The sequence below is a fragment of the Lepisosteus oculatus genome, chromosome 12 (genome assembly GCF_040954835.1).
Source record: "Lepisosteus oculatus isolate fLepOcu1 chromosome 12, fLepOcu1.hap2, whole genome shotgun sequence".
In the NCBI taxonomy this organism is placed as follows: domain Eukaryota; kingdom Metazoa; phylum Chordata; class Actinopteri; order Semionotiformes; family Lepisosteidae; genus Lepisosteus; species Lepisosteus oculatus.
In genome coordinates, this window is record NC_090707.1 from 15,307,260 (window position 1) to 15,330,869 (window position 23,610).

A 23,610-nucleotide genomic window follows, 5' to 3' on the forward strand; every position below is an offset into this window, starting at 1 on the left:
GGCCAGGACACCGGGGTTACACCCCTAGTCTTTTCGAGAAGTGCCCTGGGATTTTTAATGACCACAAAGAGTCAGGACCTCGGTTTTACGTCTCATCCGAAGGACGGAACCTGTTTACAGTATAGTAACTATACTGGGGCATTAGAACCCACATGGACCGCAGGGTGAGCGCCCCCTGCTGGCCCCACTAACACCTCTTCCATCAGCAACCTTAGTTTTTCCCAGGAGGTCTCCTATCCAGGTACTGACCAGGCTCACACCTGCTTAGCTTCATTGGGTTGCCAGTTGTGAGTTGTAGGGTGATATGGCTGCTGGCACACATTAGTTGAAGTGGGAGTTACACATCATAATGGAACTTTGGCATCTCTAAAGGACAAACTTCAATGGAACATTCATTACATTGCTGTTTCCAATCCATTCTATTTTTTCTGCCCATTGTTCCATTATGGATACTCAGTATCAATAACTATATTCAATACATTTTGCATTGATATGTGTTTTTGATACACTAATTTGCATATTTATGCATTGTCTTCATTCAAGGTGACTTATAAGGATGACCATGAGTAATCGGCTGTATTTTAAAAATGAAAAAAAAAACAAAAATGAATTCAGAGAAGTTAAGGGAGTACGGGAAACAGTGTAAGAATACAAAAAATACAGTAATGCAGTAAAATGAGAGTAACACAAATATGTTCAGTGACATGAGACTGCAGTACAGTGTGCAGTGCTGCATATACAGTACTGTCAATGTCTGTGAGACATAAGCAGGTTATCAGAAAGATATTATAAAAAGCCGTAGCTTATAAAGTGTAATTCAATTTATCGATACTATGGCCTTAATACTGTAAGTGTATTTCAAATAAATGAACTTTTTAAAATTATTTGACAGAAGCTTGAGGCCAGGGTGGTAGTGTGATTGAAACAAATTTTCTGATGCCTGCAGCGATTAAAAAAACCAAAGCAGCAGTTTCCGCTACAAGAAAGTGAACTCCCCACGACTTCAATTGTTTCTACTAATGTTAAGTTTATAATCATTTCCTCAATTAATATCCAGCTTGCTACAGTATGGGGATAGAAGTAATGGGAAGTCTGCCTTAATTAAAATAATAAGCTTTTGTGGCTGAAAGGGAATTTGTAATAGTTTGCATCTTGACAAAGGCTTAACTCAGGGCCATATGCCCTTAATTTCTAATTTTTGGTTTATTTTATGAGTTATATATGCAGGCTGCTCAAACATTCCAGTAGCAAATAAAACCAAAATCAAAAGTCAAAAGTAAGTCTAATAAAATGGAGATTACCTTGGTTGCCATGGCAAACCTCTGAAGCAAAATGAACAAGGAAATGATAAGATACTGGAAAAACAAATATTCCCAATGGAAAATGTAAATGACATTCCAGCAGTTTACTCTAGTTAAGCATTAAGCAGACAGGGGGTAGAACTAAGAGCACTATATATAATGTCAAGTCTGTTTTGCAGACCAATATGCAAAATAACTAACACAGTGTAAATGGTAGTTTGTTACTGCTCCCATTCAACAAAATAACTGTTATTCAGGAGATTTGTTTTTTTCATATAAGAAGCACCCCCTAGCATGAGATTTTATACTTTATGATTACTGAAGTACCAGTTACAGCAGCTTTTATCTCCAAATAAAACCAGGCTTTGCTTTTATGTGCTCAGCATTGGCAGAATAGAGAAGCGGATGGAAGCCACTGAAACATGATTTGCATGCATCACACAGGAGTTGTGCTGCAATGACATTAGAGGAAAACATTTTGTAGACTGTAAAGCTTGTCTGCAAAACTGGACTGCAACACAGCTTCTCTATTTAAGTGACAAGTATATTCCGATTCGTGATATTGTGAAATGTGGCACTGCACACCTAGTGTGTTGCTTCAGTAATGTGCGTCACACTCCATAAAATGTAACGGTTAGGATCATTGTCCCCTTTAAGCACTTCTGTTGCCCTTTTTGATCATATGAGTAAGCGTGGCAAGAGAGAAGGAGGGTGGGTATGGATTCAACAATGCATTATGTGTTAAAGCAGAAAAAATGTACTGTCTGATTTTTATAGAACAGCACTCAAATGTGTATTAAGGCTTTATTTTCTCTTTTTTACCTGTTCCTGGTAATTTGTTTTCATCTTATTTCCTTCTCTTGCAGCAAGTGATACAAAAGAATCCTTTTAAAAATGTTTTAAAGTCTACTTCTTAAACATTTGAAATATCACCATACAGTATGTTCATTAGAGAGATGTGATGTGCTGTCAGCACTCCTTTATATATCAAAAACAGCATTAAGCAGGAAGGAGGTCCTACACAGGAAGAGCTTTATGATAGTGTAACCCTAAGTGCATATGAGAGAGATAGTATCTTACATTTGGTCAGAAGTGGTAGATGTGTTTTGTGTTTCTTTTTGAATGTTTTTTTTTGTCTGAATAACGCTTTAATGTAAGTGATACGGCAGTAATGACACATTTTCTATATGACAGTTGCAAAAAGCAGTTGCTTGTGTAATCCCAAACTGAATTTGTATCTGTAGTTCACCTCACGGAGAGTATTTTCACATGTGAATGATTTGAAATGGACAGCAATGCTTCCTGAAAACTAATACCACAAAACCTCTCTCCTTTGCTCTGATCATTGGTAGCTTTCGTGCTGCAGCAGCCTGTGTGCTTGTGATAGACAAGGCTGCTCACAAAGCTCTTCTCTGCAGCCCATATTGTGAGAGCAGATGTGAGACTTGGCAAGCCATGCTCTTTCACACTTCTCAGTTGGAACACGGAATAAGTTTCTACATACTATCAAACACTGGGAAAAAAATGAAGAGGCTGGAGACTGTGTCCAACTTTGCTCCACCACAGACATTACAGATTTTAAAAGGAAATAGGAAATATAAAGAACAGTGACAGACAAATGAACGTTTTTTTTATATGAACATCTCTTAAAGGTTAGCCAATAGTAACATATATTTTAGCAATTGTGCTCAACATCCATTAGTATATGAATGTTATCAAATCTTCCTTTTTTTGTCTTCGGCATGAGAGAGGTAGAAACAGCTGGATGAACTAAACTGGCCTGACTGTATCCACTTGGAGAGAAAACACATCATTGGTTGTAGATCTGCTAATTAGGATACATGACTCTTCTTTTTCTTGGCTATTCTAGTTTACACACACAGTATTGCACATTCATTCATTCATTTTTACAATTAAAAACAAATGTATGGGTTTTTTATATAAACCTATTAAACACCACTTCTGAGCACCCATGGTCTCAATGATTGTATGCAATGTTTACAGTCTTAAATACATTTTGATTACTTTTCTGCAATTTTGCAGTTCTGTTCTCTTTTTTCTGGCTAAAAGTTTTTGTTTTGTTCTTTTAGAACAGCCAGTGCCAGGGTTTGAATTATGTATGTCTACGTACTAACAATTACATAACAATATTGTAATATGAAGCTGTTCTATAAATGTGTTTTTTAACTGCAAACATCAAGTGTATGAACATACAGTAGCATCAGTCATGGTTTAGAATAGATTCTCCCAGAATTTCAGATTCAGAGAAGCCGAAACAAGTGATAATCCAGGTCAGATGGAAATGAGGTGACTGTAGAAAACTTATCAGACAGAATCATGTTGACATGACATGAGCGATATCTGTGATGTTAATCCTATGTGAATTCTGTTCAGTTTCTGGTTAGTGATATGGGCACTTTCTCCCTCAACTTTGCCATGGGTCATTTGTTCTCTATTTCTCTGGTCATCTTTCATTTGTTGATACAAACATAAAATTCATGAATATATCTATCTGTCTCTCTGCGCACATATTTGAAATGTGTTAACCACAGAAAATATGAAGGTATCATGTTTAACTTCATTTCGTATCATAACCACCTGTTTTAGGTCTATAATTAGTATGGTGGCATGTCTTAGGCCATGGTATATGGTGTGTGTGTTAATAACAGAGACTCACTGACCAGATACAGACCTCATGTGTAAACTTCTTTAGATATGCTCTTCATTTGGTATGACTCTAAAGCCACTTTTTAATTCCTTTTAAGAGAATAAAACAATTCTTAAATATAGATACTGTGGTGTAGGTTCATAAAATCCTGTAACAGATTATGTTGCATTTTAATCTTTCTACTCCAAGGCTGCGACAAAAAAAAAAGGAATGCGACAGTGATCACAACAGGAAGCATATTTCAATTCAAAAAGCAATTACATCAAGCAATTGTGCATGGATCGATGTGCTCTGCAGCACGGACTGCAATTTAAATTGAACATTCCCTCCAAACTGGGAGCTACACATGAGCTACCTTTTGCCATGAGTGGTTTTAAATAAAACTTCTCCCAGGCCCACTCTTGCAAAGCTGCAGATGAGGTGCAGACCACAAATCCCCTGCTTTTTGTTATCAGTGGTGTTCAAGAGTCTTGCACAGTTTACATCATAATCAATACCACTCTGTGATCTCTGGAACTGAGGTTCTAGCACCCTGAGTTCCTACAACCAGAAAAGAACAGTATTGGATTGCACCTTTCAGATGTCACTCTCAGAGAAACAATCTCAGAAACCCGGAACAGGATTTTTCACTTATCAGCATGCTGTTTATTGATATATTTCCTTGCAGTGTTGGCACAAGGGCAGAAACCTTGCTTACTGTATGTATTATACATGCTTTTGCAAGGGATTGTGCATTTAAAGGAGTCAGTGGCTATTATTTATACAGTAGATACTTAAAATGTTTGACAATTTTGTTTCATTGATATTTACATGTGTTTATCCCCCTTTATCCCAAGATATCACATTTTGGCCGGACAACCTCTGACCTGTAGCATTATAAATTTGAATACCCAGCCCCTAATCCTTTGGCCTTGTAACATAATTCTCTTTCTAACGTGTAGCTTGGATCTGTAAATATGCTATGAGTCTTGTTCTATGACCGAAATGGAACGATAAGGTTAAAGGGAAAAAAGTGTTGTATTAATGCTTTAGACGTTAATACAAGAGTTGCATAAGCCCCTATTTGAAAAAAAGAATACATTTAAGTTTGCTGCTCAGGGCAATTCAAAAGTAGCTCTAGCAAGTTCAAGGTTTAAGTAACCAAAAAATGAATAGTGCAATATTTTCAACATAGCTAATTTAGCTGAAGGACCAGAGTTGTGAAATAGTGTTCAGGGAAGATCACAGTCAAGCTTTGAGGTATATCACAGGCAAAAATATTTTTAAGGAATCCTGGCAAAACAGTCAATTGATGCCGAGGGAGCTTAAATGTCAGAAGAGAGCTTTTCGTTGTTGAATTGTCAATGAATGCGGAGGAGCTTTTGGGTGAATTCCTCAAAACAAAGATAAACTGAGAGGTTTTAGTTCACTCAGTTTTTGATGAAAAGCACTTGTCTTCAGATATTATTTTCAACATACCTAATGCTATGGAGGTGCTGTAGGGGAGTAGCCATTGGGAACAAATTTGATTTGCAAATAATGACAAGTAGGAAACAAAGGTAGGTTTATACCCCTGTAGGGTTGATTTGCAAGAAGAAATAAAACACTGCAACTGCTTTACAGCAGCAAAAATCCCCAGTAAACAAAGTAGAAGAGAGAATTTATAAAATTTCATATTACTTATTTTTAGGACACCTTAAAGGCTTGGTGTTTTGTATACTCATAAAATAATAACATTAACTGCTGCACTGCCCTATAATGTGAAACAGCCTGAAATCATTGTCTTATGGTCACTGTATACTCAGTTATATTCTATAATTATTATGTATTGGGAATATTTTTAGATTGATCTCATCAGTACTGTAAGACATAAACATTGAAAACAAAATATTGTGTTCATTATCCATTTGGGCCACCTTGATGTCTTGAAAAACATATTTTTTATACCAACTTGAGATTGTTTTTTTCTGAGATTGTTGAATGTCTTTCAAATGCCTGTACTGGGTCCACACAAGGAAAAGAGGGAAAAAAAAACTTTCAGTGCAACTCCGCTTTCCATATTACATTCAAGGTCACCTTTGCGCAGTGAAATCATGACTGCCTTTCTACTGCAAAATGCAATCTGCTGCAGTTCCATGTGTTGTGAAATCGCAGCTGGTGCTGATTGGCAAGAAAGTTGCAAGCTTTTCTTGTCTCTTGTTTTATTCAAACACTGAGTTGGTTTGCGAAGGCTGTGTGATGGTCACTCCCACAGAGGAAAACCGCAGGTGTTTCCTCCTAACACTTTACATCCCCTTTTGTCTTCATCAGGAAGCAAGAGCAAAAAGAGGTATGCACACACCAGCATCTAAGAAACAACTTGGAAGCCCTACCAGCAGTTTTGCAATGGACCAGAAAGACTGCCAATCACCTGAAGACAAATTGTGCCCAAAATCGAGCCTGGACACCAGCAAATGTGAGGATAAATACATCTCTTAAATGCACTTGTGATTTCTTAATGGCACCTTGTATACTGGCTGATTGCTGCTGCTTATGAGTGACTACCGATTACAGCCTATGCCACCTAAGCCAGTGGCAGAATAAAAATTAAAACAGAAAGTGGTTTTCAAGAAAATTTGCTGTAGTGCAAATCTGGCTTCCATTTCCTGAAAGAAAAGTTTTAAAGTCATGCTCTTAGCTGTAGGCACTGCAGGAATGGGAAACAGTTTTTTTAAATTAAAGTTTATCAGAAATGTGAAAAACCAGAGGAAATTTTACAGCAGAGCAAAAGGCTTTGGAAAAGGTTCTGCTGATGCAGACTGTCCTGTTTAAAATTGAAATGGAAATAGGTTATAATCTCTTAAAACAAAATACTAAATTAAGATTAGAAACTTAATTTTTTAGCATATTATGCTAATATGTTCCTGCATTTTTATTTATAGGACAGATCTTTGAAGCATACCAAAGGAAACATGCTTATAGAAACCACTTTTACTGTATTTTAGAGTTGCTACCAAGGTATGCAACATACATACACTTGTAGGCATAGGCAGTGTTTGTTTAAAAATGAATGATCTCAGACTCCCAAGCTGTTTCTCTGAAATAAATATTCATGAGGTATGCACTCCTCTGTTCCAAATATATAATAAAATATCTTGCTTTTTTGATGAAGAGACTGCATCTCCTTTCTTTGATTTTCTTTGATTTGCGCATTAAACATTAAGATTGTGTTGTTTTCTAAGACATTTTTTTCTGCTTTTGAGACATTTAACTCCCCCGTTATAATAGCATATTGTTTTAACTGATTAATTCTAATGAGGGCTCCCTGAAACCTTCAGACTCTGCATATTGATTGTGTTGAGACAGTGTTTGCAACAAAAACAGTTGTTCACAGGGGTAAGGTTCATTGTTTTGTGGTCTTCAATGATGATAACTTCTGACAGATTTGGATTTACTGGTTGAAGACAATAAATTGAGATGAAACCATGAATGCCCCTTTCTCCCCTGCATTTGTCATAGTATACAACAGTGCTTTTGCTTTATCATATAAATAAATCTTACAAGAAACAGCTTACTCACATTCCTACCCAATTGTTATTTTCGGTTTAGTGGACTCAACAATTACAAATATTGCTACTAGACCTGAACACCTCAGCACCTTGAAATAAACATCTCAAACTAATTTTAAGAGCCTTTAAAAATTCCAGGCATTAAAGGATATACTGTATGTGCAGATAATATTATTAATAAAGGCTAGTGTATAACATTGTTGACCTTTATTGTCAGAAAAGTTTTTTTTCTGTTATGATCTTAGTGGCTTTAGAACTTTCTAAAACAGATTTAGTCAAAACATTACTCTGCTAAGAAATGACTGTACTGTAGCTGAATTTTTAAATCTCCAGATAATCTGCTGCCATGTGTCTAGTGATATCTTAGTTTTCTTTCTATTTTTCAAAACGTTTTCTGATATTTTGATTCACAGCATGACTGAAACAATATTTCTGTCAATCAGAGTGATGTTCATATTGCTTATCTTGTCTTACTTGTTTATTTAAAGTGATTTGCTCATAGATAAGATTCTGATTGGTTAGAAAAAAGGGTATGTGAATAATAGGATCTAAAAATAAAAATATTCTATATAGGAAGAAATTCATGGTCATTTTCCCAACTTAAATATACTGCCAGACTGTTTTGTTTTCTGATGCTGCCTCCACTAACAGGATTGCATTTGAGACAGTAAAATCGTACTCAATACTATATGCCTTTGAGTATACTTAAACATTTAATAATATATTACATCCCTGATTGTTCATTTGACACATTGTCAAATGTTTAATTCAAATGTCAAATAAGAATGTGGGAATAAAAAGTGGTGAAGGCTATAGAGTATGGACACGACATTCAGAAAAGATTCAGGGATATTTTTAGATCAGCTTTAACATTGCATGCATGTCCACAACCCTGTAAGTATTTTGTTTTGGTTGGAGTATAACATTTTGGTTTTGTGTGAAGGCTCTACTTCTGATGTCCCTATCTCCATGTAATCCTTCCTTGAGAGAAAGCTACCCCTGGCCAGTCAATTCCCCTAGAAAATTCAAGTAAAATCTTGAAATGTGTTAGAAGAGGCTGGGTTAGTGATCAACCTCTGATTTCTGGCACAGGAATATTCTGCAGATTAGCAGATACTGTTATCTTCAGAGGCGAGGTCATTTAATTAATTTAACAGGAGGAATGCTTTATTTGTTTCCTAAAGAGTTTTCAATGCTTCACAGGTTTCACAAAGATAATAATCATCCTTTAGTAGGAGCACTGAACTAAATATAGCTAAGGTCCAGAAAATACTTCTCAAACAGGCTTGGCAATAGAGCATAACAATAATTAAGGTGTTGACATCTCATTGGCACATACTGTACATTATCGTGAATTATATAAAAATCTGGTCTTTCAATAAGTTGCAGTGGACAAAAAAATATAACCAGTCCTTGGAAAATCACATTATTTCACTAAAATATAAAAAAAGATAAAAGCACATATAAAGGAACATGTTTCTGATGCCAATTTTTATTTCTTTGCAAAAATTATTCATTTGAAAGTTGTACTAAAATCAGTGGGAAAGGAACTGTACATTCTGTGCTTCTATCATAAAACATGTACAAAGTTTGGTATTTTTATTATAAACAGCTTGAGACATTTACCTCAAAATTATTTCTCTTAGTCGTTCTGGAAAAATGAAGAAGTGGGGTTGAGGTAGTTAGCTGGAGGCCTGCTTATCTCAATAAAAGATGGGAACTGTTTTCATGTGTAGAATACTTGATGCAGATGTAGAAGCTGGCAAAGTACATAAACCCTAAGTTGGCAAAATATTTTAGAAGCCACACTAATACAAATCAAGTTGTCTACATCATAATATTTGCAAATTCAAATAGATATACACACAAATATATTGGCTGTATTGCAAAGATGCCTTTCATTGTAATTCTGTCCATGAAGTAGTGCCTAAAGCTGCAGGGGAGAAAAAGTGATATAAGAAATATGTCAGTGAAGCAAAATTTAGAATATGTGATTCTTCTCTCAAAAACCACTTCACATCTTGGACAACTCCCCTGAGAAATTCTTCCATGAATTTATTTTCATGTTGAAGTTTGAATTTAATTAATCTGCAGCTTGCAATACTTTTTCTATCATGGAGATATATAGTGTCTCTCTAAAATACCCCATAGTAACATTCATTGCACTTAGCCCAAATAAGCTGACAAAAGACTAATCCAGACTTTACGATTAGAGTCATATTTGCCTGTAATGTAGACAATCAAGGTTATTTAAATTGCAGTTTAACCAGTTTCTTGTAATTTAAAGGGCTACTTGTGCGATGAGCCTTGATACCATCAAAGCTCCATCATCACTAGTGGAGATTTATGAAACTAATAGAAACAAAATAGCATCTGAAAAAAATATTTCTTTAAACCACCAAGTTGATTTTAACTGTATATTTTCCTAAATATGAAAAAAATCATAATCAAGCTGTTTTTATTACTTTATAATTCCTTTATGATATGAGTTTAATTTAATTTGGCATTGCATTCTTTGTAAATATGCCCCACAATCTTCACTTTCAAATGTAATCCACTCATCTCCAAAGCCAGTTCATCATCTCATTCACTTGTAAAGGTGAAAAGATTATTTATCCTTGAAGTGCATGTACAGTACATCTATACTTGAAGGGCATGTCATTTGTCACATTTTAAGAATAATACCCTTTCATCATACAGTATGGTTCCCTAAATGTAGTAATGTACAGGCTTCTTATAAAGTTATTTGCACAGCTGAATAAAGGTTCAGCATATTCATACAGCTGAGTCATAATAACTGCACTGTGGAGCAGTGCAATTTGATACACATACAAATGAGATCATATGGAACATATTAGAGTGAATATCGTCATTAGACTGCTTCTCATGGTTCAAGAATATAATGCCATGTTCTTCCACACATGGAAACTATTATGGATGTATAAAGTGCCTGGCAATAATAGTGAGACCCATGCACAGATTTTACATTGTGTTGCTTTCAAGCTTGCAGTCATGATACTTTGAAGTTGCAGTTAATATCTACTCCACACATTCTAAGCAAAAAACAAAAAGAAAGACATAAACAGAGAATTTGAATGAAAAGTGGAAAAGACACGATGGCATAAGTGTTTTGCTGTGGCAAACCTTTAATTAAATGAGGTGCACTAAATTATCATAACGAGTCACACAAATAGTTGAAAGGCCTCTATCTGTGGGTAATAAAAGTGATTCAAATGATTTCAGGATAAAAACTCCTCACTCTGTAAGGTCTCTCAGTCAGGTAGTGAATTCGAAGCAAAGATTCAACCATGAAGACCAAGGAGTTTTCAAAACAACCCAGGGATAATGTTATAGAAAGGCACGGATCAGGAGAAGAGTATAAAAACATTTAAACAATTCTTAATATCTCTTAGAGCGTAGTGAAGTTAAACCTTATGATTTGGAAGGCACCCACCCAATGACTAGACCAGGCTGTCCCTCCAAACGCCTTAAGCAGTTACAGTAAGTGATGATGGAACTGGTTAGGAATGCCACCACGATTTTGAAAGAGTTATAGAGTTCAGTGCCTGACATGGGAGAAAAAGCCCATGGGTCAACAATATCTCTGTCACTCCAAAAGGAGGCTTACAAATAAGCGCCTGATAGTGCAATTATGTAGCAAAAGGTTTTGTGTTCAGACAACAAAAAATTTGAACTTTTTGGTCTAAATGCAAAACATCTGATGCAAACCCAATGTCGTGTATCACTCAGTATATGCAACTTTCAAGCAGGGTGGTTACAGTTACAGTAGTAAGTTAGTTACAGTACTGTATGTTATAGTTTTGCTTTTCATCAGCAGGGACTGGGAAGTTTGTCAACACTAATGGGAACATACCATTGACAAAGTTTAGAGGAAAACCTGTTTCATTTCTAAAACTGGGACAAAAGTTCACCTTTCTGCAGGATAATGATCGAAAGAACAAGGCCAAAGCCAAACTGGAGCGGTGTAAGCATAAGAACATCAATGTCCTTGAGTAGCCAGGTTCTGATTTGAAGGTTATGAAAACGTCTGTCCATAAGCTACCCCTAAGCGTCTGAAGTTCAGCAAATCAGCCACAAAGAATGGACAAAAACTGCAACAGTGTGTGGGTATGGATTTACCCCCAAAACACCTGCAGATATAATTGCTGCCAAAAGTGGTTCCACCAAAAATTGTTTTCTCGGTTCTGAATACTTATGCAATTGACATATTAAATTTTTGTCTCTCCATTTTTAGTTTTATGGAGTATGCATCATTTAGTCTGAATAATTCTGCAAGGCACAGTAAATGTTGGCTAGTAATACAGTTATTTAGCTAACATAATGCCCCTAGATGCATACGGTCATTGTCCATACAAATGTGTTCCTCATATTCCAATTTATATGCATACTCAATTTAATAGTTACACTGTGCAGAATTTTTACGCTAGAGTTCTCCGAGAAGGCCAAATAACTTTATAAAGGACCAATATATTTTGTGATTACACATTTCAGGTACAGTATACTGGATACAGAATGGCTTTTGGCAAGTGGGATAGAAGAAATCAGACACACTTTGCAATCATGCTGTAAGGCACAGTTCTATTTCTGTAGTTAAAAGCTAAATGTAACTCTCCCAAGACAACATGTTACCACTCTTACATTAGAGTGTTAGCAATTCATATGTGGCCATACATTGTTAGTGAAGGATTTGGAGATTAAAATATATTTAATTATTATATTATGTCATGTATGTTATTTGTTACCATATATACAGTACTAGCATATTTAAATGTTAAAATCTTAGATTCTCAACATTGATTTCTAAACTTGAATGTGCGCATTGTAATATAAAAATCCATTAAGGGAATTGGTTTTAGATTTGGATGAAGAAGCTGAAATATCAAGAAAATCCTTTTAGCAGATTGAAATTGTCCAGTTGAGAATAAAAAATTGAATTGAATACATATGGATGACCTAGCATTTTCTAGACAGGGCTGCAAGGGATTCAGAGCCTGTCCTGGCAAGCAATGGGCACAAGGCATGATACACACACATACTCACATAGGGCCAATTGTCCCAGAAGCCAATTAACCTACAATTTCCCCCAGTGGGAGGAAACCAGAACACCCAGAGAAAACCATACAAACACTGGGAGAACATACAAACTCCACATAGATAGCACTCCAGGAATTTAACCCAGCTCCCCAGTGCTGTAACACAGAAATGCTACCCACTGTGCCACCCATGTATTGTAACATTCATTTGAAATCATTTGAAGGTAATCAGAAGTGATGTAGTATGGGCATATGTCGTCAGGCCTGTTGATAATGTCAGAATCGTGGTCTTGCATTCATTGACTACCAGCATTTCGTGTGTGTGTGCATTGTTATCTATGTTATTAATCATACACAAAGGTGTGCAAAATTAAATAAAGGTAATGATGTAAAACTGATAAAAGATGGTAGAGGAATATATTTAATGTATTATATTTCACAAAAGAAGTATGTCTGTATAAACAAGTGGGTTTTTTAGGATTCAGGGGCTTCGGTGCTCAAATTGTACCACCACAGTTAATGAAGACCTGGACCCAGACATATGACCACCTATCCATTTGATTTTGAGGACAGGTGTCTAATCATTTCCTGTGTACAGTATCTGGCTGACAACCTAAACAGTGGCACTGAAAAGAAGTCCAGACCCTGTTATTATAAGGTAATGCAGAAACTCTGCATAATCATGTTGGACAAATATTATGAAAATACCTGTTTTATGCATCACTGGCTTATTATTATTAGTGGGCTACCTTGCTCTTGGATGACTAATTTCTCACCCCACACATGAATTCTGTATCATTTAAAGGCTGCATTTGTTTTCTAAAAATCACTTCTCATCTCAACGGACATGCCATAGTTGTGTCATCTTCTGCTAGTGGGTTATGACACGCTTCTTTCCATTTACTGATTTTGATGAAGTCTGTAAGGGAAAAGGTGCATTCACATATCTTTTCTTGTTTTACAGCATTAGTATGCTAGGAAAATATGATGGATTCATAGAATCAGTCACATTCTGGAAATGTCATAAATTCCAAGTATGTTTAATAATTCAAAACCACATTTTTCTCCCTATTAACATCACAAAGCAGTACTGATTGTTCTTTAATAGCCCTGCTCCTTCAGAGACATCTAAACTATATAACACATATTTATTTGGCTGGTGAAATTCAGTAGTCTAATTTGCTATAACAAAGTCACACTAACAGTTATTACATATTAACATTTATTAAGCTCCATTTCTGTAATCTCCAGCTATTTGTGGTTTCGCAAACGTGTTTTATCAAAGTTAAAAAAGGGAGAAGGAAAGCAAAAAAGCAATCATAACATCATCAAAACAGTCAACAGAAAAGTGCCTTACAGTATATCATATTTAGATGATCAAGGACACAAGTGCTAAAGACGTTTAAAATCATTAGTTTAAGCAGTGCAGCTGTCATTATCAGAGCCTGGTTATAGCAGCAGAAAGGGTTACCTTGTAACTGAAAGTTGCCTGGTTTCCTCTAGATGCCTGGTGACATGAATGAGCTATCAGTTTCACCTATGGAACAGTACACAGTGTTACAGTGTTGCTGTGGTGTAATGCTCGGGTGCCATGTCTGGAAACCACACATTGCTCTGGGCTGCTAGGGATGCCAGGGGTTTCAGTCTGGCGCCTTTGAGGACAAGATAAGCTGGGAAAGAGAGGAATCAACCCCAGGTGGTTGTATGTTGTTTGCACCTCCCTGGCTCCAGGCCTCTCTGGACCCTGGCATTAAAATATGACCTAATTTATTGGATAGAGTATTACCATATTTAAAGCTTAAACAGTCAGTCTGATTTAAGCATTTTCTTTTTGCCTGGAAGGAACTGAATATGCAATAATACTGTCATTATTAGAATACAAATTCACCAGAAATGTTTATTATCTGATAATAATAATAAAACTAATAATTGCTTGTGTTAGGTGTAGTACTTCCAAAAACATTCCAACAGGAAGTCTGGTCAAGAAGAGTGCTGCAATTTGATGTTAAGGCAAGGCAGGACTCACCTTCTAAAAAAAGACGCCAAGGCTCTGCTTTTACAAGGGGTCTAAAATAAAATCAGCTGTCACTGTCTAGCTGGGTAAGAGGGTGAACAGACAAGGCTGGAGCTGGTCTCCAACACAGGGGGATGTGCTTGTGTGGAGGGCATAAATCCTGCTAGTTGAGGATCGGGGGGCCTTTGTGGGATCATACCATTTTAAACACTTCCTAGATATTGTTATCCAGCTGTAAAGAAGGTAAGTATTTCAGACACCTGGAACTTTAATGGTCTTATATTGGCTTTGTTTTGGCATGTTTCAATTTGTTTTATTATGGCAATCTCTTAACAAATATTTTCTTAAGACAAGCTCCTTCATTAAGACTGACTTAATGAATGACTGACCTATAAATTCCCCACAACGTCATTTAGTTTTAGATTTGCAAATATTCTCAAGCATATGTAAGATCGAAATACCAGACTGTCATTATAAGTCATAGATTTAATCAATTTGCACAATTTACAGTATGACGTTTTCTTGAATTGCCAAGCTAGTCAGATTGTATGGAAGGAAATCTTAAGGATGATGTCTACACTCAAATTTAATTTCTTAATGCAAGGTTGTTCCATAAAATGACAACTCTTGTGCTATCTGTTCAAAATTGTACTGTGAAAATATAGAATACAATGGTAATATATTTAATCAACAAAACACAATAACCTTTTTATTCCGTTTACAAACACTAAGCTACACATGGCTAAGTTCTTAATGTACTCATTTTCAATAGCAGATATTTTTTTTTAAAACTATAGACAAGGTGATTTGTGTTTGAGTGACATGTAACTACTAGTTCGTCCAAGAAAAACCTTACATTCAGCTGTTTTCTTTTTCTGGATTTGGAACAATTCTAAGGCACCTGAAGTCTATAAAATTGTGTTCTGTAACTGGGGAATTGCTAAAAGAACTGAGGAATAATATGCTGTATAAAGAGCAATTAGCTGCTAGCCTTTGTTGGGTTGTATTGTGTCTTTGAACCTTTTAAAGTGGCACTAATGTTGGAAAAAGTGAAGCTTTATTAGCATTTTAAGAATTGTTACCAATATATCTTACTTGAGGAAGGGCCACTAAACATAAGCATGACAGTTAGTGATGTGTAGGGAATTGAGCTCTGGTGGAACGTCTGTACCTGCAGAGTCAGAAGATCTGCAGAGTGATGATTTTCTCTACAGAAATGTTTAAACCAGAGAGGAACTGTTTACAATAGTGATAGTTTGTACAGCTTTTATACACTTAATTATTTTCTGGATTAGAAATGCAAAGCCTGATGAGTTTTTGAACTGGGTTTGTGTTATACAGTTGATAAAAACACAAAGAAAATAATTCAAAAAATCATATCGGTATAAATGAATAATGTTCTGCTTACTTGTCATACTTGGCTCACCATGACAGCTACACTTTTACTTTTTCATATTTGAATTTCTAATAATCTAATTTATCTCCTGTTTAAAGACCAAGGCAGTGTGAGGTTTGTTAGCTGTTGCTTGTTAAGTAGCAATAACTCACAGGAACAGACTCATTTATGAAAGTCATTGTTTTGTTTATTGTCTTCAATTTAAATCTTAAGAGGCAAAACGTATCTCAGTTCAATTTTGCTGACAGAACTGCATTTTAATGGGTTGATGCAATTCACTTCTTGGCCTATAATGGCATGAGCTTTTACTAAGTGAAGGCTTACGTTCCAGATTTCCTTCTCGAATAATTTCCTGCAGCAAGCTGCCACTGAAGTGTTATATTTCTGTTCATGTAACCGCTACCAGTGTTAGGAGACTCTGCTCAGCTGAGCTGAACTGCTGGTCTCTATACATACCAAAGACAATACCACACTCCCTCATTCTGATATCTACCTCTTTTTCAATCATCAGAGAGATTGTCAGAGGGCCCCACATTAATGCTTCATCCTAGTGACAAAAGCACATCCTAACTGTATGCCCCTTCAAATCAAAATTCCATTATTGAAAGGAATTCAATATTGTTATAAGGTATACTATTATCTTATATTATTATTATTATTATTATTATTATTATTATTATTATTATTATTATTATTATTATTAGGAAGGTTATTATTGAATAACTTCCATTTGAATACAGTGCTGCACATGTAATCGAGAATAGAACAGCCTCTTACATACAGTATACTGTATGTTAATAAACAGCGTTTCAAAGTTTGACAAATTGTCTGGAAACAAAAGAGAGTTTTTAACTAAAAAAAGTGTACCAAAAAGTATTCTCTTATTTTGACTAAATAAAACTTAGTTTCTGATTTAAATACTTTTGTTTTCCTTCAATGAATGCTCATAATGGTGCCTGTCTCACCAGGAAGGGAACATGAGTCTATGGCTAAAGCAGTTTAAAATAAGGTTGATTTATTTTTTAACTTCGAGTTGGCGCCGCTATTACCTCACTTTCCTGTTATGTGATCTCTTGCCTCACTACTGCTCGTCATGAGATATCCAAGGATTGTAGTTGCACATTTTTAGAATGAAAATGTCAGTCTCTCTGCTAAACCTGCCTGTACGCCAGAGTCACTGATCCCATAAAATAAATGAATACATTATCTCCTGTTTTCAGCATGTGTTAAATTTCACAATTACCTCAGGTGCTAACTATTTGACCTGTCTTTAAAAACTGGGCTGGGTGGAACCCCATTTATTTTGGGAGCTTGCTGTGCTAGTCACACATCTCATGGTAAGAGGGTGCTAAGTTTACACCAGCATGCTAACCATAGCTAGGACTCTAAAATTGGTAGTTAAAGGGAACATAGTTTCATCACATGGTGTAAATTATCTTCCAAATGTCAATCATCAATGAGATTTTGTAATTGAATCGTATTAAGTATTATTGTGCAAAGTTCTTTTTTTGGCTAGAGAGGCTTCTGTAGAACTCAACATGTAGTTGTAAGAGGACTTCAGTGTTGTAGAGCAATAAGTGGAAAATAAGACAATGACAGTATTTTCTCTCTTTCCCTTAAAACACTTGAAGCAGTCAATAAATGAATGTTTCAGTTTGAACATTTAAATGACTGTTGGGATTTTGTCAATAACACTTGTTTAAAGCTAAGGCAGCCTATATACCTGAAAATTATCCTACAACCAAACTACCCTTTTTTATTTTCATTGTGTCGTACAGAACTTTGAACAATTTCTGTTTACGTTATTGGAACAACAGACATAAGCTACTTGTTTGACACAAAGGGCTTGTGTTTATTTTGATCAATGCCTATAAAAAAAGGCCATATTGCATGGCTTTTAAATAGAAAATGTGAAAGTACAGTACAGTATGTGCTGTATAGTGTGGACTTGATTTTAATTGAAATCTTCTGTATTGAAACAAAGACACAGATATAATGTGCCTACGTATATATATTTAAAACCAAATGCTTGACAGGCATTTTAATTTTGCAGATTGTAAAACGTTTTTCATCATCCAAATTGTTTCATAATATTAAGTGTCATGTACAGTACAAAGGATGTCCTTGAAGAATTGAAGAATAATCAATATTAACACTACCACGCATGTGTTAATTTATCTTGAATTTAAAGTGAATGAATTTCTTATTTCATTATGTGTCACACTAACAGAGACTGATTTCTTAATGGGGATGATTTGGTAATTAATACTTGGAGGATAAGTTCTTACATACATCTAAAAAGCATTTGAATGTTGCTTATTTCAAGTAATAAATTGTTCCCAGTCCTTTTCCCAAGTTACTAGTAAGAAATTTCTTACCAATTGCAGTAGAAATGCCAGACATAATAATAGCATAGATAATTCAAATGTCTTCTCCTCATTGACTATCATCTTTCATGATTAAGTAAAGGTGTTAATTAATCGCTTTAATATCAAGGTGTCCCAAACTACTGCTACTGTACTGTCCCAAAGTGTAGCACCCTCCTGGGCAACTCTTGATAGTCATTATGTGCCAGCAGCCCCACTAAATGAACATGTGAGGTAGAGACTAGAGACATGAGAAACTGCTTCAATAACCTAATAACCAGGACCTCAGTTTAATGCCTGTTTAATGGCATCTTCTACAGCAAAATTACTTCAGTCACCATACAGGGACACTGGTTTGGACATTTCAAGAGAATAGAGTGCCACCAACTGGTCTAGCTAACAGCACTTACCTATCCAGCTGCAATCCCTCCTATCCCAGTACTTATTAGGCACAACCTGGCTAATTCAGCTGGGAAACAAAGTATGGACACAATTATAGTGTCATAATTGCACAGAACTGGATGATTATTCATGCCTCATGTTAACTTATGCTTATAACTTTGCATTTAAACAGCACATGTTGTTGATTATCATTGTTTTTTACCATGTACATTTAAGTATATGTAAGAATTCAAAAACTATCCCTAAGTCTAGCAATGCAATTAACCTTTACATCTAAAACTTACTGTGCATTTCTGCTTAAATTGTAATACCTGTACCCAGAATGCCACAATGCATTTCAGTAATATAACAAATAGTGCAGCAAATATAAGTGTTTTCTGTGATGACACTGTTTACAATATCAAAGTATTTTCAATAAATTTTCATTTGATTTTTTTGACACAAGGGAATGGGGTGTTACAGAGCAAGTAAAAAACATGACAATGGAAAGTCATTTCATTTTAAATCTTATCACTCCTTATAAGTGGATTTTGTGCTTGCAGTACTGATAATCTGAGAGGTCTGGAGAACAATGAGCAACAGCTGTTTACTTTGCAAAAATGTTTTTTTGCCATTATCTCACAGAAATGTTCAACTAATAGTGTGAAATGTATTTCTCACTTCACTTCTGGTTTTCTGTACGAATGTATGGCCTAGCCATGTACTTATCTGGAAGTCAAACCCTCTGTGGTTGACAAGCTTTTTGCTAGCATGTGTTTCTGAAGTGACACTTTCATATTCTTTAATTATATGTTTGTTTATAAATATAAACGGACTTCAAAGAAAAAATGACAGATTAAAACAATATGTTCTTATTTGATCTAAAGAGTTGTATTATATTTTTAAGATCAGCTAGCACATTTGATTCTTGAATTTGCTGGTGAAGCTTAATTGTCTGTCAACAGCTCATGACATAAATTTCTTTTACTCACTATGTATAGAAGGGAGATTTTTAGAGAACTGAATCACCTACAAATGATGTCATGGCTTTATACTGAGACAATACAATTTTCTGTATGTCACCAGAGCTTCAGTAACTAAGCCATACTGTCATTTAATGATTTAGGGAAAAGGCACAATGTTGAAAATCAGCACTTTTCTTATATAAACTCGGCAGTACAAATATACTTTCATCCTAACCTCTTTAATTAGTTGTAATGCAAAGCTATCATCTGTTCCAAAAGTCTAAGAATATAAATTCCTTGTTAGGCCCTTAGCTACATATAAACATTCTCCTCTCATCTGTGATTTACCAGTGCTTAAGTAATTGTTTTACTGTGTGGGCATTTTGTTTTAGTGTAAGTGATGTGATTGATGTGTGTTTTTCTTCATTCAGAAACAGCAAGCATATAATGAGTTCAATGGTTGAACTCTGTTCCATAAAGATTTTCATATAAATGTTTTCCTAAACAGATTTTAGCTAAATTAGTCTGCATTAGCTTCATTTCAGGTAACAGTGTCAAGCAATTCACTCCATTAATGAGAAAGCTTTAATAATTTCACCCACTAAACGTTTAGTTCCAGAGTTGTGGTCAGCTATGAAGCAAGTTGGATTTGTTTTAGACTGGGGTTGTTTTATAAGTCAAACATACCCTGAAGAGTTTGTTTTTGTAACAGCATCAGATATACTGTAAACACGACATATGTCTTGATCGGTTTTCCTAATTCTCTTTACTTGACCATTGTATTGCAGTACAAGCCATTTATTAATATATTATATTTGTTTCTAGCTGCTGGCAGCACAGACAAATCAGGCACAGGAATTCCAGAGGAAACTGCAAACGGGAGGAGCAGCACACTATTGGATAGCAACAACGAGACTGTTTCACTGAAGGAAAGGCTGGCCATGTATCAGGCAGCTGTCTCCAAGAAGGAGGCAGCCAGCACCTCCAGCACAGTAAGATTATGTTCCTTTAATCTCTAGCTGGTCAGCGCAATTTAATTGCCATACTAGACCTACTATTAAATATTTGACTAAATCTTCTTTATTGGGAAACATGCAGATCAACAGCAAATCTTTGTTTCTACAGTACATCAGGGACAGTATCTTTTAGAAAACGTGCAAAGAATAAGCTTCCATTTGAAATATTTGAAATTCCTCTTTGAAGCTTGTCACCTGGTTGATTCCTATAAGTTTACAAAGTACTGCAAGAAAATGGAAAGCAGGGTCATTTGCAAGTTTTATAAAAAGCTATGTGCTTTTTATTTCTAAACATATGATTTGCAGATGATGAAGCGTGATAATATTGTTCAGTATGGTCAGGAGATCCCTAACGTGGATAGAGATATCATCCATATAAATAGCATATTATAGGGGCACAGAATAGGAGCATAAAAATGATTAATCACATTGCAATACTGTGAATTAGGCAAGCTTACAAAAACATTTTACCTTCTTGTTGTATGACAAAATGTGACCAAAGTTAGGCTTCACTGCTCTCCTGCAGTGAAATCTATGCGAGTCAGAAAGGAGAGCTTCAAATGGAGTTTGGTACAGCAAAATGTACTATTTGTGCCCCCTGCAGGATAAGCCTGGGAGCAATTATTAATATACAGTAGATAATGCCTAGGTCTGTCATCAACATGCTGTATGAAGGACAGATATGTATCAAATTCAGAGGCTGGTCCTATCATAGACACGCATTTAAATAACACAACAACTCCTAAACTTCCAGTGAACACCAGCACTTGTAGTTTGGTTAACATTGTTAATTTATAGGAGAGATGCCACTGCATATATTTTTAATATACAGTAGTGTTTAATGTTTGAGAATGTCACCAAAGCCAAACAGAGCTAAGTACAATATTAAGTCTATCAATTGCATTCTCTTTCCATATAAAGTGAAGGGAGCTAATGTTCTTTTCACTGCTTCATTAGGCTGTGGAGGAGTCTGAAGCTTGCTCTTTGCCTGGAGGGCTAGCCAGCGTGAAGAAACAATTTGAGAGCCAGGAAATTGGATCTTCACACAGAACAGTTACCCAGTTTCATTACCAGCACAAATCTGTACAGGTAATTAAGAATATTGTAATACAAGTGATATAGAAATGGAAAGTCCAAATATGAGCTGTAGGAGAACATCTAGCAATGAAAGATAAATTCTAACCACCTTTCCTCTCAGTCACCCACCCATCCACTGACTCTGTTTCTGCATTCATTATTTCTCCTGCAGAGTTTAAATCACGTTTAATTTCCCACTTGCTTACATTTACAGTCAGTGATCAAAGATATGTATGAATATTGAATTGAAAAAAAAACAAGTTTCCAGAGTGATCATGTTTTTTTTCTTGTAACAGGATCATTAAATTGCAGGGAATGGGTTATTGAAGAAGGCTGCCATTTACTGCCATTTTTAAATTTAGCTAATGGACATACGTTGTTGTGTGCAATACAAATAGATGATAAGAACAGCTTTAATGTAAGAATTGAAAACATCAAATGATGCACATTTTGTTGCAGCAATTACTTGGCATTCAAATTTGAAGGTTCGTTTTACATTCTGGATATTTGCTTTATTCTAATTTTTTAAGCTGTATAGACACAAGTCCGCTTTAAAAAGTAACATATTTAAAGAAAGAAACTAAAAACTGTGCATTTGGTTACTAAAACAATCACTGTCCTGAGTATGTAATGCTGAAATTGCACAGCAATAATATCTTATTGCCAGATTATTTTCGGCTTTCATAATTAGCAAGCTATCGTTTAAAAAATGTGTCATTGAAGCATTTTTATCTTCTTCAATTTAAACATTAATTAGTCCCACTTGCATTGCTAATAATGTTCCGCTGTTAGCAGCATTGAAATAAACAAGTGGTCCTCTACAGCGTCTGACAGCTATTTTTTTCTGTCACAGGAAGTGTCAAGTACATCTGAGGTTATGGTGAAGAGCAGTACCGGGGCAGAGCTGAGAGAGAATGTTCCATCAACACACCAGGTGTCTTTTGTTCAGGATGAAAAGGTAACAGTTGCAAAAAAGATGAGTGGACAAGGCTTTGATATGTAAACACATTATGCACAGAGCGGTATTGTAAAGACAACAGATGGAGCATGAAATAATTTGATCAAGAAGGCATGCAGTGACTTCAACAAAGAAAGAAGACTTGTAATAATATTGAAAGGTGCTTAGTAAAGTCTTACTTTATACAAATAGATTTTTAAAACCTTGTTTAGTAGAGAGAAGATTAACACCTTAATCAATGTTCAGATAGAGCCTTGTCACTTGCTAAAACTTGGAAATCATATCTACTGTGCAATATACAGATACCTTCTTGACAAGAATTATTCCCACAAGTCTACGTCTTATCAAATATTTTCATTTCTGTGCAAAATTGGCAGCATATTGAGATCAAGGGTGGGTAAGCTAGATAAAATAAGAACTAGACATAAGCAATTGCTATTACCAATAATGAGTAAATAAAATATATAATTAAATAGGTACTATGCAGCATTGATAAACTAATAAGGATAAACTAGAATTAAAAGCACATTAAATCAGACGATGCTTTTTTCAAACTGGATACCTTCCAATGAGGAATATTTTTTACAAATGGAAAAAAGCAAATTGTCAGTATACAGTAGATAAGTTGTGTTTTTTATAACATTACAGAACTTTATTAATAATTACCACACAGAAACCACTTAATGACATTCAGGAGACCACTTAAATGATAAAAAGAAATATGACAAAGACACCTTTTCCTCAAGGTATAATTACTGAGAGAAACGAGTGGATTGTCGAGAAACAATATCTTCAAATGAGTGGAAGAAAGCAATTTTTTTAAGAGCTATAGCTTTTATCACTGCAACTATGAGCTCCAACTATTATCTTGTGTAGCTCTGATGTTT

The 23,610-nt window shown here is 35.4% G+C and overlaps 1 protein-coding gene across 1 annotated transcript in view; it reads left to right on the plus strand.

Annotated features, from left to right (window-relative positions):
* The window catches only part of LOC138242029 (LIM domain and actin-binding protein 1-like), a 35,970-nt gene extending 13,202 nt beyond the window's left edge, over nucleotides 1-22,768 (plus strand). The window contains exons 2-5 of the mRNA XM_069196718.1: nucleotides 6,259-6,403; nucleotides 20,498-20,664; nucleotides 21,646-21,777; nucleotides 22,619-22,768. Of these exons, the coding sequence (XP_069052819.1) occupies nucleotides 6,259-6,403; nucleotides 20,498-20,664; nucleotides 21,646-21,777; nucleotides 22,619-22,768 (594 nt within the window). The remainder of the gene's footprint in view (nucleotides 1-6,258; nucleotides 6,404-20,497; nucleotides 20,665-21,645; nucleotides 21,778-22,618) is intronic.
* The last annotated feature ends 842 nt before the right edge of the window (nucleotides 22,769-23,610 follow it).